Source organism: Acomys russatus, chromosome 13 (genome assembly GCF_903995435.1).
Source record: "Acomys russatus chromosome 13, mAcoRus1.1, whole genome shotgun sequence".
Classification (NCBI taxonomy): Eukaryota; Metazoa; Chordata; class Mammalia; order Rodentia; family Muridae; genus Acomys; species Acomys russatus.
This window is the reverse complement of record NC_067149.1, coordinates 45,960,712-45,976,853: the sequence shown is the minus strand read 5'-3', so window position 1 is coordinate 45,976,853 and position 16,142 is coordinate 45,960,712. Positions and strand designations below refer to the sequence as shown.

The following is a 16,142-nucleotide window of genomic DNA, read 5'->3' as shown; positions in this document are numbered from 1 at the left end:
ACATTACTCTGCCTGTGGTCCTTTTACCCTTCACCTACGTAGGAAAAGGAGCACCGGGATGTGATCCCGACCTAAGTGTGCTGCCTGCTTCTTGTTGGAACCTACTATCCTGAGATGTAAGCCCTCCTGAAAAGACATTTTCAGTGTTTACTATATCCAAATCCTATAGAAGAAGACTTGGCAGTGTTATCTAGGTGGGAAACTTGTGCGGGTTTCTGGACTGGGCTGTGACATGATGGAAGCAACATTTACAGATGAGTCATGGGTGAGGACGCACAATGGGTTGGGATATGAAGGAATTAGAATGTCCTGTGTTCCAATCCAAGCGGGAGACCAGAAGAGCAATAGTGGTTGCAGTGGAAACTGGGAATGGCAGGTGTTGTGTTTAAGAAGCTTCCATAAATGACTGAACATTTTCATCTTTATGGGAACTGGTTTTAAGAAGATGAACTCAAGTCTAGGTCCACAAATATTATGGGATGGTAGGAGAAGCATGACTTAAAGTTATACAAGAAGGCAAAGAAAATGTGTAGATATTGACTTGGCTTGGTGGTGACTACAGAAATATTTTTATAGATTTATTTATTTACTGTGTACACAGTGTTCTGTACGCCAGAAGAGGGCACCAGATCTCATTATAGATGGTTATGAGCCACTATATGGCTGCTGGGAATTGAACTCAGGACCTCTAGAAGAGCAGCCAGTGCTCTTAACCTCTGAGCCATCTCTCTAGCCCAGAGATATTTTCCTTAAAAATATTTTTATTAATTCTTTGAGAATTTCATACTATATATTTTGGGCATATTTCCCTCTTGAAACTCATTTCAAATGGTCTTAAAAGGACCAAAGAATCCACCTTTGGGCTCATTTCTTTCAATCTTTCTTTGTCTTTCTCTTTCTTTCTTTAGTTCATTCATTTGTTCTTTTTCTTCCTTCCTTCTTTCCTTTCTTTGTCTCTCCTTTCTTTCTCCTTAATTCTTCTCTTTTCTCTCTCCATTTCTTTCTTTCTTTCTTCCCCATCAAGACCAGTTTGTGTTTGCCCAAACGCTCTTTACTATGGAGCCTGCCCTGGATGTCATCAATCCCCCAAGAGCCACACCCTTAGGGGAAGCTCACCTTCCTTTCTAGTAGCTAGTAAATGCCTTTAGCTCCTCAGCTAGTGGTGGGACTTCACCTCTCCTCCCTCGCTCCATGTTGATATTTTATCTGACTTAAGTTTGGGCAAATCTTGTACATACTGTCATGACCGCCATGAGTTCATATGTGCTACCACACCGCTATGTGCAGCAAACACTATTTGTCTATAATAATCTACAATTTTTGGCTCTTATAAATCTTCTGTGAAGATCCCTGAGCCTTGGAAGGGTGTGACAACGACACCGCATTTAGGGCTGAGCATTCCACAGTCTCTTACTCTCTGCATATTGATCAGATATGGATTTCTGTGTTCATCACCATCTACTGCAAGAAGAAGCTTCTGTGATGAGTGTTGAGAGGCCCACCAATCTTTAGGTATAGTTTACGTCATTAGGGCTTGGTTTAATTAAGCGTGTTCATTAAGTAGAATAATAGTAGTACATTCTTTCTGGAACCTATAATTTGTCTAGTCACAGGTTTGGTTTTGATTCTGTTTTTTGTTTTGTTTTGTTTTGTTTTTTCACTTCAACAGTTGTGCCAGGTATGAATTCCATCTTGTGAATCAGGCCTTAAATGTAATCAGAAAGCAACCGGTGCCCCACTTTCATGCCAGTAGGCACATCTCGCCAGCGCAGTCACTGTTGTAGCTCATAGGGTTTGCACTTGGTTAAAATTGATGCTTAGTTTTCTCCTCTGGTAGAATACGTGGCACTTCCAGCACTGTGAAAGCTAGCCAGGATGGACGAGGCTTCCCGATCGATGCCTACTTAATTTCTCCATGTTTTAGGACTCAGGTTCATGGTATCTTTAGCAATAATAGGGTCTTGCTGTCAAATTTCGGAGGCTAACCGAGAACAATACCAGTAACGTGTAATGTTTTGGGGTCTGCGGGACTCCACAGGCATACAATTTAAAAAAGATAAATTGTATTCCTGAAATTGGAGTTCCTTTTTAGCATATGGGGTCTTGCTGGGGTATTGTTTCCTGTCATAGGTTAATTCCATTTAAACTTTTTAATGTATGTAGATGTTTTAAGAAGCTTCCACGGGTAAGTCTTTGGCTATAAGGTTTTTAATTTTTTTTTTTGAGAATTTCATATTAAGTACATGTATTTGCATCACTTCACTCAAGTATAATTCTTGGTACCATATTAGTTGGTTTTGCAATCAGCTGGCCACATTATCTGTTTTCCTTCCTAGCTGGAAGCTGCTTGCGGCCAGGCCTGACATAATCTGCACTCAGAAGGGTCCTGGAAGGAAGGAGTAAAGAAGAAGAGTTAAATATCCAGGTCAAAGAGAGCTAAAGCTACAACTTTGAAGGAGGCAGGACAAAAAAAAATTTTGAAGAGAAATTTTAATCATGAACAAATATGCAAGGAAACAGTTGAGGAGGCCGAGGCCCAGGCTGCCTGGTGAGAGGTGAGAGGTAGGCCTGAGCATGCTCACGAGGCAGGAATGATAATGTTAGAGTCCACTGTCAGAAAAGGAAATCTGCTAAGCATCTCACACCTTTCACACTGTAGTGTTGGATGCGGGCATTGGTCTCACCCGTAACTCTACTGAGAGGCTCTCATGGCTGCTGGAAGTAGTGGCCCCAGTGCCCATCACTTATCCTCCTGGGGTGAACGATACAGGAACATGTATTCCTGTGTCATCCTCTGCAGTGCTCATATGTTCAAAAATAAGTAAGCAAAAACCATAATAAATAAGTCTGTAGTATAGTCAGGCTGGCAGTGTGTTTCTCAGTATCCAACATGTACATTTCATGCTGTACTGATTACAAATACCTGAAAGTGTGTATCACTGGGACCACCTCATACCTACCACAGTATTCAAACTGCTTTAGAGCATCTAATGAAGGCTGTGGATGCAGTTGCTATGACTCCCGGCTGGCCAGGTGCTCTGGGCCTGTGTCTTGCAAAATGGAGGCTGGGCCAGCAAGTAGCATTAGTACTTGCTGGAACTCGGTTAGAAAAGCAAACTCACGCCTCACACCAGACAAACTGAATCAGGATTGTCTTCTGTTCCCAGTGCCACCATCCACTAACTGTGGCCCTGTAATCAGGTCACTTCCCCTGTCTGTATCACTTTTTCAGCTATGCTTTATAGCTGAACTCTGGTTCTCAGAGGTATGACCAGAAGGAAGTAGGATAATTCACCTCAGTTGAGAATTGCACTTGGTGAGAATAGCTGCACCTCAGTTGAGATGCTCTCAGGACAAGATTTATGGGATTACAGGGCTTTCGAGTATCAGTGGAATCCTTCACCCTGTCTTTGCAATCCCCCGAGGCCTTTCACAAGGGCTCATTCAGTCAGCAAGTGCAATGCCCTGAGGACAGTGAACACACCACTACCTTTGAAGGCTCCCCATGCCACCTGCGCACAGGTGTGCTCTTGGACTGGCTGTTGGTTCCTGGATACTTCCTAGTTAATCCTACTTCCGTCCTGTGGCCAAACCAAAATAACTGTCCCCCACTGTCCTCAAAACAGCAGCTGAAGTCATGGGAAAAGCCACCGATAGCAATAAGCCCTCATCACTGGTGTCCTTGTCCCATCCCGATAGCCTTACCTGCTGATGTAACAGCGCAGCACTTGCTGGAGTGCCTGCTGATCTCTTGGTTCCCTTGCCTTTGCTTTCTGAAGACACCCCATGCTTAGCGATATTCACTATATGAATTCTGTTACATGCCCAGACACAAAGTTGAGAGCTCTGGGTAGGGCAGGCAGGCAGGGAGGGAGGCAGCAGACACTGAAACCGGGAGGGAGGCACGGAGCCAGGGACCTCCAGATGGCTGGGCACGCTAATGGTGCTTAAGGAGAAACTAGGAGCCGTAGAAGCCAACACAGCAAAGGAGGGGTGAACCTGTAGCTGGTGCACTTTCAAAAGTGACGTGTTTCAGCAGGTCCTTCGGCGAGAATGATCTAAGCGCTCCCTAAGGACAGGGGAGATGTGTAAGCTGGAAGGCTGGTTAACTGAACATCTGAGAGGATAGTGAGGCAGGAGGGGGGAAGGGCAGACAGGGGAGATGGGGAGAAGCCATGGACTGAAGTCCCCAAGCAGGCATGAAAAGCTGACTGGTGTTATCTTGCATGAGGGTTGAGATAGCAAGTGGCTGTACCTCCCCTGACTGCACTTTCTAATTTCTCCTTCATAAGTATTTTCTGTTTTCTCTGTAATTTGCATGTATTATTTATATAGTAAAATAATTTATGCACGTCTGTTAATAGTTTAAAACCAAGCTAGCAGGATTTGGAAACTGGTTGGCGGGAGAGTGTGGGGAATGCCCTTCCTGGATTGATTGATTGATGCTCAGGTGGGTGGTGTGTCCACCAAAGAGGTAGGGGCATAAGAAACAGCATGTGACTCACTGGCATTGCTGACGGCTGAGGGCAGCCATGGACTTTTTTGACTTCCAGTTAGTATCTTCCTAGCCTGCTGAGGCCCCATGGTTCCTGAAGTCACCTGTCCATCCTACAACCGGACAACTGACTCCATTACTGTAGAGCCCAGCACTGTGCTACAGCCACTCAGATGATACACCTCTCATTCTGGCAACAGATGTTTACCAAGTGCTCAGGGCATGGGCCTCACAGGCAGACCTTGGTGATGAGCAGGCATAGTCTATCATCACAAGATGCCACCTAGTTGGAAAGACAGATAACGTTTTTTAAACCCTTAAATACACATACCATTTAAAACATGTAATTCATATGTGAAGGGGACCTAGGTCCGGTCCACGCATGCTCTTTGCTTGGTGTCTCTGTCTTTGTAAGCCCCCATGGGCCTAGGTTAGCTGACTCTGTTGGTTTTCTTGTGGTGTTCTTGTCCCCTCCAGGTCCTTCTATCCACCCCCACCACCACTCCCTCACTACCCCCACCCCCACCCCCACCCCACACTCTTCCACAAGATTCCCTGAGCTCCATCTAATGTTTGGCTGTGAGTCTCATCAGCTGACTCAATCAGCTAGCTGCTGGGCCTCTCAGAGGAGAGTTATGCTAGTCTACTGTCTGTAAACATGGCAGAGTATCGTTAATGGTGTCAGAGGTCAGCTATCTCCCATGGGGTGGGTCTCAGATTGGGCCAGGCACTGGTTGGACATTCTCTCTGTCTCTATCTTTGTCTCTGCATATCTTGTAGGCAGGGTGATATGTAACCCATGGGCAGTTTGATCTTCATGTGGGTCCCCTAGTAAGTTCTGTGGCTTCTGTCTATGACAGGGGCTCTGTTGCTTGGTCTCAGTCACTTCCCCCTATCGGGGCTGCCTTGCATGGCCTCAGAGGATGAGGATGCGCTCAGTCCTGATGCGACTTGCTGTGCTGGGGTGGGTCGGGAGGCTCCCCTTTTCTGAGAAGAAGGGGAGGTGAGGAAGGGGGAAGACGGTGGGAGGGAGGGACTGAGAGAAGAGGAGGGAAGGGTCTATGATCAGGATGTAAAGTGAATATATCAATTAAAAATAAAAATAATAAAACATATAATTCAAAGAGAATGTTACAAAGGAGAGCAAATGGTTCTAAGAGGGCACCTGTCAGAGGAAATGACTCTGACCACGGGTTTGGAGGAGGGTTCTTGGAAAAGGAGAGATGGGGGGCTTGGGCCGAGAGCTGAAGAACTGGAGCCCGAGAAAATCCAGACAAGGCATTCTGGGTGGAAGGAATGGTCCCTGTGGCTGTGTGTGTGTGTGTGTGTGTGTGTGTGTGTGTGTGTGCGCGCACCTGCCACAGCACACATGGGAGATCAGAGGGCAACTTGTGAGTATTGGTTCTCTTCTTTCCACCGTGTGACTCCCAGAGATCAAACTCTGACAGTACAGCCAATGTAGTAAACAGTCACACAGCCATCTGCTACCATCTTTATATATTATGCACCTCCCATAGCTGTGTGTCACACTTTGATGGCCAAGGGAAGCACCACAGTCACGAGGGATATGTGTCTTGTGCAGCGATGTTATGAGAGTCATCATGTCGTCAAGCAGCAGGCACTTTTAGCTCCATTATCATCCTCTGGTACCACATGACAGAGGGATCTTTGAATCGAAGAAAAATGCTGTTTGATTAAATCCCAGAGAGGGATAGGGCCGGGACTGTATAAAGAGATGATGGATAGGGCCCACAGTGCCTTGCAGGCCACTAGAAAATCCTGGTCTTTTTCCTAAGAGGTGCGAAAGGTTTTTGGAGTGGCTTTCTGTGTGGCCCATCTGTCTTCAAACCAGATCGCAGCTCCTTTACGTCTGTCACCTGTCTGTTTCTTGGCACTTGCAGCTGCTGATGCTGGAAGCCTGATGCCTCCCTGGTGGCCAGATATGGGGTTCCCAGCCTCTGTGAGGGGCACTTAGAAGGCTCCCTGGCACCTATCAGCATCTCCTGAAAGTTGCCTTGGAGCTCAGCTTTCCTTATGGCTTAGCTGACTTTAACACTAATGTGTGTACAACTCGCTAATTAATGGAGTCATTTGGATCAGAAAACATCTTGCTCTAATGGGAACCTGCAAAGTGCTCACATTAATTCACAGGTAAAATTATTCTAGCTTTCTTTTTTTAATTTTTTTCCCTTTTCCTCAGCTTGGCTTAATAGCCAGGGAGAGTTTGTCTAATTAGCCTTGTGGAAACCACTGGCTACAGCTCAGAGCTTTAGTGAGTGCTTCGGAGCTGGAGAAATGCAGCCGGCTGCGGTTCTCCAGGGAACAGGGTCACAGATGAGTGCCAAAGAACAGAACAGACAGACCTTGGTGTCAGAGAGGGTAGAAAGGAAGAAGGTGGCAGGTCCTATGACGATGCTATATGAGCCAGCCCCGTGTGGGACTTGCCAGGGGCTTTGCTCCCCTGTGAGTGCCGGAAGGCCCCACAGGATGATGTTCTGCGCAGATGTCTTCACCCCGATCTCCCCGGATGTGGACACCCAGTTTAACTGCTGTTCCCAGAAAGCTCACGGAAATTTCCCTAATCAGAGTAACCTGTTATCACCTGAACAGCTGCAGCAGCCCCTTCCTGGTATTGCGCATACGGAGCATCCTTAGTGCTAAATGCCTGTCCTCCTCCCCCCACGGCAGAGCAGAACAAGCCTGCCAACCCTGAAGTACCCTGAGAAGACAAGTGTTCTCTGCGGAGCTGTCATTTACTTCTTTTCCTTGCAATGATATCTGGGTACTCTTAGGTTTTTTTTCTTGGTGATAAGTACAGTGCAAACTTGGCTGTTTTAACTACCTTTCTGTGTGTGGCTCACAGATCAGAGTCATCTAATCTGCAGAACTTTCTCCATTCTCCAAACTAAAAGCCCATGCCATTGAATAAGAGGTCCCTTTCTGTGGAGCTTTTGAGATTTGACATTCAGATGCTGTGTCCCCTACAGAACTGTGCACCACCTGGTGAGCGGTCCCCTTATTTGCTACTAAAAAAGGTGCCTTTGGAGCTCTTCCCCTAGCCCTGATACATGTTTCTCAGATGTGTCCTGCTGGTAAAGTAGTTTCCTCACTGGAAATCGCCCCCTCCCAGGCTCCCTTCCACCAGGCTGCCCTGTGTGTTTGAGTGGGTGCGCTGATGGTCGGCTCTAGTCATCCAGCACGGAGAAGCCGAGGAATGACTAAATCCTGGGGGGCTGTGTAGTCACAGTGAGTCCTCACTGTGTTGAGCTCTGCTCTAGGAGGAAGCACACTGGGGTGTCTCCGAGATGGGCTATTTAAAATCCCGATGGTGAGGATGAATGCAGCATGTTCTCCCCCTTGGAAGCACAGCATCTGCTGATCCTTTTATCTGGATGTGCCTCCAGGACAGACTTGGAGTCAAGCCAACTCGAATTTAGACTCTAGCTCTGCCATTCACTGGCTGCGACCTTGGTGACCTTGAGCCTCTGTTTCCTCATCTGAGACACAGGACTCGGGGTGGCTCCTGCTTGAGCTGTGAAGGACATGGCAGGAGGTCGTGTTAGCGTGGTACCCAAGACAGCATTGACTCAGAGAGGAGGCGGGGGTTCCGCTGCTGCTACTGTTGACAATTTTGTTGCACAGGTCTCCAGGTGGTCCTGAACTCCATCATCAAGGCCATGGTGCCTCTGCTGCACATCGCCCTCCTTGTGCTGTTCGTCATCATCATCTACGCCATTATCGGCCTGGAGCTCTTCATGGGGAAGATGCACAAGACCTGCTACAACCAGGAGGGCATAATAGGTAAGAGGAGGAGCAGGTATTCAGGAGGATGTTGCTCCCCTCGTAGGTGTTTTTCCTTGGAGCGGATGAGCTGCAGCCACCTGTGCTGCGGAGCTGAAGGAGGCATTCAGTTCCTCGTGCTTGACACCCCGATGACATGAAAGGCAGGGGTCGGCATTCCTTCCCTCTCATTTTCAATGTCTGCTTTGACTTCTGCAGATCTCGGTTCAAACAGCAGGTATTCGCTTTGTCCAGCCTTGCTGTGCACCATGTAAAGGATCTACACAGTTGGAGAGGCAGATTAAGCACCCATCTCTCATCAGCTTCTTTCTCTCGAAGCAGATTCTGAGTATGAGAGCCGCCACTGCTAGCTGATGAGCGCGTGTACACAGTGGCTCAGCATCCAAGCCCCGTGGGAAGTCTGTACCACCCCACACCCCCCACCATCACCACCCATCTATCTACCCTCTCAGTTACCCCTTGCTCCTTTACAGTTACGATTTTCTTCTCCGTCCAAAGGCAGAACGCCAGCGTCCCTTCCTATCCCGGAGTAGGCGAAGAGGCTGTCACCAGTTCAGCTCCACGTCACAACTGTCAAGCTGGCCTTTCTGAGCCTCCCCTCTTTGTGTTCCTTCCGTAAGCCCATTGATTTGCCCTGCAGTGCTGGCTTGTCAGTCAAGCACTTCCGTAAGTGGCACCAGAGTTTTGGCTTGCAGGGGGCTAGAGAGGTGGCTCAGTGGTGAAGAATGTGGCAGTTCACAACTGTCTATAACTCCATCTCCTGGGGATAGTACACCTCTTCTGCCCTCCAAGGGTACCAGGCGCCCAGGTGGCGCACAGACATACATCGGAGCAAAACAGACAACACATAAAATAAGAGAAAAGAACACATTAACCATTCTCTTTTTTTAGGAAAAAAAGAGAAACAAACGAGAAATTGACAAGGTTTTAAGCAGACATATAAAGTAGTCTAATACACACGCACACACACACACACACACACACACACACACACACACACACACACACACCATTGAAAAACAGTCCCCATTCCAAAGCTGTTGTCAGTGCTAAATTTTATTATTTCATTTCTTAAACTACACCTGCTGTTTTCATTTGGGCAGTGTTGAGGAAACTGGAGAGCGTATCTCTGGAGCACTAGCAACGGAGGCTTTCTTCCTCTGTGTCTTCCCACTCTCATCTAGGCCAAGCAGCAAGCCTGGTGGGTGATGGTGGCACCAATCTGTGTGGCAGAGTGAGACGAGACAGTCACACCCAGAAGCCAGCATTACTACCTGTTATACAGAGGGTACTGTGACTAGGTAGACTAGTGGGGGGCTTCTGCAAGGTTGCTCAGCCGCTGTCACAAAGTCACAACAAGACAAATAATGCCTATAAATCTATATTTACAGAATCATCTTATTTTTGCTTATGAAATATGTTTAAGAGGAATTATTCACTCTTATAATTTTCAAATTACTTGAGTTGTAACTGTGTACAATTGGGTGACAGCTTAAAACTGATATATTATTTTTAATGGGAAGACCAAGTTCTTGCCTTCGTCTAAAATTCTGAGACATTCAACCTTGCTTAAAGAATACCAGACAATATAATCATTAGTGTCTCCCTTTAATTCAAATCCTTCCTCTTTCTCAGCTGATCGGTAGCTAACCCTGAACCAGTAACGTATGTTAATGGTGAAGCTCAGTTGGAGCTCCTAAAGCAATCTATACAGTTACACCACATGATCAGTGACCCCCTGAGCCCAGATCCTTTAGACTCCGGGGGAGGTACCTCTTCTCAATGATTCCCCATCAGTTTGGCAGTGACTAATGGTGGGACACTCACCAACGAAATGAGGAGAGATTCTGTCATAGAACCAAAGACAGGAACTGTGCCAAGACATCAAACATCGGCGCAGCACAAAGCCATGGAGAGCTGCGTAAATCCTTTAGTCGTCTCTGTAATCCTAAAGGGAAGATGGCAGAAGTATGTCTTCTCCTCCTGGTGAGGCTCTTATAAGGCTGTAAGTGAAATGCAGCCTTGAATAATTGTTAGAGTCGTGGGGTTTGTTACTAGGCCTCAGTGGCCTCAAATGATGAGAAAATGTTGAGTATTGTAGACAGAGAAAAGAAAATGACGATCTCTCCCTAGGGTACAGACAGAAGTCCCTCCAGCCATCTCTAGCACCAAAGACCTTCTTTGCCCTTAGGAAGAAGACCATACTATGCTCAACCTTTGGAGGGGTCAACTTAAGGTCATACTGGCCTTTAGAATAAACAAGGCCAAGAGAATCACTGAGCTATCTCATTCATCCTTTCACCGCACTCATGACATCATTTTTGTGATGGGCTTATCTCTAGCCAGCAACTTCAAAGGCCAATCAGCCTCTTGGGTGGTAACCATATGATCCAGGGTACAGGGCAATGAGAGAATGTCCCTCAGGAGGGGACCATGAGGCTCCAGTAGGAGCCTAAAGGTTCCTAGATGCGTCAGGCTTACTTCTGGAACAATGCAGTTGCATTGCCCACCTTCCTTCTTCTTCACAGTGTCCGCCCACAGCCCACAGCTTTCTAGATCCTCCCAAAATAACAGCATTCGGTTCCCACAGGTGAGCATCCGCGATGAGGAAGAGGAAGAGCCCACAGGGATCTGGTCACACTCGTAGCCGTAGACTAGGAAGAGGTCCAAACGCCCCTTCGAAGCCAACATCAGTGTGTTTCTGAGTTTTGTAGAACCTTTGGGATATCACGTTTGCTTGTTTTGTTGTTGTTGTTTAGATTTTAGACTTCGATGAACATTTTCTGCCATATTTAGATTTTACAAAAGGCTTAGTGAGTCTTTGTTATAATTTTAATCTTACTTTTAAACTCTGATGTTATTTCACAGGCTGGGTTTTTATATTCTTGTAAGATTTCTAACCCATGTTTCTTGTAAGATTCCTGCTTTGGCCTGCCTGGGAGCTACTGTTCTGCCTTTAAGCTGTTCTGTGTCCAGTGTCCAACAGTGATTGTCTCAAAAGAGGCCATATTCTCCTAATTCCCCAGCAACTACAGGCCCCTTCCTGGTTGCTCAGCAGATACATTACCATATGCCGATACCTTTTGTTTCTGGGTGTCCCATCTGTCCGGTGGATCTGGAGCCAGGGCACTCAGTAGCTCTCCCCAGCTTGGTAATTACCCCTGAGACTGGCACAGAATTTGTTAGCAATGAAATCACTACCATTCTATTTTGTCCTTTAAGTTGAAACCTTAAAAAATGAAATTCCTGTTGTCTTGGTGGTTTGCTTGTTTGTTTGGTTGGTTTTTTCCTTGGAACCCTGCAGACAGCTCCTGAGGGGACTCCATTTTGGTTGAAGTTGAGTCCATGCCTACAATCTCCTTTATCTTAGCAAAGACTTAATTTGATCTTTTGCACACTGACTACTCTCTTCAAGTCTGTTCTGAAATGGACAGCCCACGTGGCTTTCTTTCTCCCTCCTCACATTCCTCTTTTCCTCCCCCAGGACCCTTTGACCGCAGAAGAAAGCAGCACAACTATACGGTTCAGATAGCTTCTCTTGCCCAGAAGTACATGTCACTCACTAGGACCCACTGATCTGTGTGTTCACATTTCCAAGTGTTCCTTTTTATAGATACCTATTTTTACTGGATCATCGCTGCTTCTTAATTGTTCTGTGATTTTTTTTTTTTTATTATTGTTCAGGGAAGATTTAAAATAGCACCACAGCCTATGCGCCTGAGGATGAGCTTCCAGAAGCTCAGCCCCTTCCTCCCTTTACCCACAAGAGAGATCGCTGCCCCTTGGTGTCATTCCATTCCAATATAGAGTTGAAATTCTCCAAATATGTTCTCCTCCCTGTGAACACCCTGAGCTGGCTTTGGCAGACCCCACCTTCCCTATTCTTACTGTTTTAGGAACCTGTGTGCTGGGCAGATTGCTCCCCCTGACTCTAGAAAGCTAGTTCTAGCATAAGAAAGGAATTAATGATCTATGTGGTCTTCGTTTTCCCAGTTCTCAACTCACATTTTTTAGGTGCCTTGCTTTGCTATTTTTAGCATATTATTTAGGTTTGAAAATAACTTTCATTTCTTTTCTTTCAACAGCATTAAATCCACATCTCTAACAATTCATCAGTTTTAAAAGTCATAAAAAGTTGTAGCTAGAGGCAGTTCAGTTCAGCTCCCATAATATGTAGCCCCTGAAAGCCAGACCTCGGATAAGGAAATGGTATGGACACTTGCTACCCTCAGATAGCTCCGAGAGCAGTAATGTAGACCTGTCCCCTTGGTCACTGAGTACAGCACCAGGCAGAGCATAAGCTAGGAAGCAGCTTTATTCTGAACAGCCCAGGCCTGGGAGTGAACCAGATGCCCATGTCTTAGGGAAAGTAGACAAACAGGCAGTGAAATGCACTGCTCAGCGACACACAGGTACAGAGCAGCCTGGAGGGCAGCTGTGTGGTTGGCCTCAGAAGCGTTGTGCCCACAGAAGGACGGAGAAGGAAAGGGCACACAAAGATCCTCTTCTGCCATGACTTTATTTGCATGCTGCACACTATGAAGACAGAGAACAAATCAGCTTCTTAGGCCTTGGAGACAGAAGCAAGAATGGACTACAAACAAGGACATCGGGGTAGTTGGAGGTGACATAGGGGAGGAAGTGATTGGTGTCCCCAGGAAGATAGGGAAGACAGTGACGCACACTTTCAACCACAGCACTCGCCTCTACTGTCCTAACAATCCTCTCACAGCCGAGGGTTAGCGTTTCTCCACCTCCCCTTTTCTTCTTGAAAGGAAACAGTTTCAGTTAGAAGCCACAGACACCAACAGCCATCTAGCCAGCCATCTTCCATAAAGAGCCCGTGTCCCATGGGCAAAATAATCACTCTGTGATGGTTTGGATCCTTATAAGAGAAGAGAAGGATCTGGGCATCTTATTATCTCTAAATGGAGAACCACAGGCAGATTCTGTCTCTGGAGTTCCGTTTTTGCTGTTGTCAGAGGCAATTGTTTGTTCAAACTCAGGCCTTCAGTCTGTTATTGCTATTACTCTTCTATGGCTGCAAGATAAAAAAACAAAAACAAACAAACAAACAAAAAAACACCCTTCAGTCTCACAGATTCTAAATTCCTTACTTTGTCTTTATTTTCCAGAGCAGTTTACACGTGGAATGGATGCATGACTGTCACTTTCTGATTGGCCACCTGGATGTGATACCATGCTATGACAGAATGGACAATAATACCCTTAGTGGTTAAAGATGCAGTGTTCACAGCATTTGGTTGAAAGTACAGACCCTGTGTCATCGCGCCCCTGAAATGAATGTCTAGGCCCGTGTGTTTTTAATCTCCACGTGAGGGCGCTAAGTGAAGTGTGTACTGTTGCTGCTGTGGTTACTCAGCAGCCTGATTCTGCTGTTTTTTGCTCTAATGTCTTCTCTTCGTTCTCTACCCATCATTATCTTCCCTCCCTCCCCCATCCCAACTCCCCCTCCCCCGCTGCTTCTCCTTCCGTCTCCCGTTTCCTTGGTGGTGGAGACGTTCCAGCAGAAGAGGACCCTTCCCCTTGTGCTCTGGAGACGGGCCATGGGCGCCAGTGTCAGAACGGAACCGTGTGCAAGCCCGGGTGGGACGGGCCCAAGCACGGCATCACCAACTTCGACAACTTCGCCTTCGCCATGCTGACAGTGTTCCAGTGCATCACCATGGAGGGCTGGACGGACGTGCTGTACTGGGTACGCAGATGGGGCGCTCAGAGGGCGGGCAAATGGAGGGCCAGAGGCCTCTCTTGGCATCTCATCTTCCTCCCCGTGATATTGGGTCACTTGTGCCCACAGAAGCTGAGGGGGCAGTTGATGAATGCCTTTGATTTGTCCCAGGGCTTTCCTGAGAAACAAAGCATAACGGGTCAATGTCTACGGGGTTTCCCTCACCGGCAACCTGAGTGAGGGTCACCCTTAACTTGCCAACCACAGTGTGGACCACTGGTGTGCAGCCGATGCTATGTGGATGAGCTGGGCTGCACCTGACATAAGGGCTCTCTATCCAGCTCCTCTTCTGGCTCTATAATTCTTTCTGCTCTTAACCTTCTCCTTTCTCTTACTTACAAGGGAGCTATAGGCAGAATTCCTAGAGGAAAAGTCAGGGCTGATCTAAAAGGAGGCACCATAAGGAAACTGGTTCTTGTGTTGAATTGTGTGGCCTGTGGCATGCTGCTGTGTTCTAATTCTCATGTTAGTTTTAACATATTAGACTACTCCATCAAAGTCTCCCTAGCTGTCAGCCAGAGGCTCTGCTTGTTATACAAGGCTCATTTAGAAGTACCACATTTCGAATGTCAACCCATTCAGGGTATTTTTTCCTTCAACTTTAAAAAGGTGGTCTTGCTAGCCACCACTGCTTTGCCACTTTTTTTTTTCCTTGACATGCCAGTAAATACACATACCATATTTGAGCTGTCTTCATTCTGGCAGAGTCGAGTCCATTATTCGTAAAAACCGCCACAGAAAATACCATCTTTGTGGTGTTCCCCCACTTCAGCATGAGAAATGGCTTGCCGGAATCCACTGTTGCACTTGAGAAGTTGGGTGAATAAAGCATGCTGCCCGTCTTGAGAAATATCATCATCCCCGGGTTTCTCAAATAGTCAAATCCATTTAGCCCTGGAGAAAACAGCTAAGAGGCTGCCCGCCTAGTCCTGTCAGCAAACTAGAGCAGGAAGCCTGAGAGGAAGCAAAGGAATGCCCCGTGTGTGGTTGCCAGGAGAAGCCAGGCCAAGACAAGTGCCAACGTCTCCCAGAATCCAAGGCAGCTTTGTAACTGCAAGGAGACCTAGCTTCCCACGGTTCACACGCATACCAACCTTCTGTAAGTTCAAAGCCCTCCTCTCCCCAGCCATGACATCAGTGTCAGCATGCCAGTGCACAGTGTGGCTGCAGAGTTCGTACCTCTCTCTAAGTGACTCCTTGCAGTTTGCCTATATCTTGTTCCCAGCAGATGTTTACTGAGTGTCCTTGTGAGCCACAGTGCCATAGGCACTGAGGAGTTGGGAACAGGTAAGATCCAGTTCAGCCAAAGAAGCTCTGTCTATAGAATAGAAGAGATTCTGAGCTGAGTAACACTGAAGCCTGTGGCCTGGCAGGGCTGTTGTGTTGACGTGCTATCAGCAGACAGCACTGGTTGTCATCCATATCTACCATAGACTAAAATGAAACATTGGGAAGCATTTTCAGGCTTGATCTCAGTGAGAACCTAGTTTTGTATAATTTGAAAGGCAATGAGATAGAAGTTGGGCTTTCCGTAGTTAGGCAAGTTCTTCTACTTAGTAGAGCAGGTCAACTTCCTGGGTGGCCCTAATTATTCCTTCTCCTTTGCATGAAGGACCCTTTACTCAATTGTCCTAATGAGCCAAGGACAGAAAAGTCTCAGTGAATAGCCAGCTTCCACTGCAGGCCATAGTCCATATGACTCTATGGGGCTGGGCTCCACAGTCTCATCCTGTGAGTCCCAGCCCGTGCTTTCAGTTGCTGCGGAAGAGCTGGGTGTAGCATCACATTGAGGGCAGGTGCAGGCATTTGGGGAATGGGTATAATTTACTTTGCTGATGGCTCTCCTGTACTTTTCTGGTCCTCCTTTATCACTCCCTCGCTCTCCCTCCCTCACCGCAAGTCATTGATACCATACCAGCCAGATGGGACCCTAAGATGCTGTCACAGTGACAGCCAGAGCGGGGACTGTGAAGGAGCACACAACAGTAACTACCAATTTTCAGCAGCTGTGTTGTACCTTCTCTCCAGAGGGTGTGATGGAGCTCAGGCTAGGGACAGAAAAATTGTCAGAGGTGAAGGTGCTCCATGGTCTGGGGA

The 16,142-nt window shown here is 47.0% G+C and overlaps 1 protein-coding gene across 38 annotated transcripts in view; it reads left to right on the top strand.

Moving 5' to 3' along the window:
- Cacna1c (calcium voltage-gated channel subunit alpha1 C) overlaps positions 1-16,142 on the top strand; it is a 638,839-nt gene that overhangs the window by 467,637 nt on the left and 155,060 nt on the right. For 37 of the 38 annotated variants that reach the window (XM_051155214.1, XM_051155212.1, XM_051155213.1 and 34 more), the window contains 2 exons: positions 8,138-8,296; positions 13,816-14,012. In XM_051155214.1, the coding sequence (XP_051011171.1) occupies positions 8,138-8,296; positions 13,816-14,012 (356 nt within the window). The remainder of the gene's footprint in view (positions 1-8,137; positions 8,297-13,815; positions 14,013-16,142) is intronic. The other variant, XM_051155180.1, reaches the window with a different exon arrangement.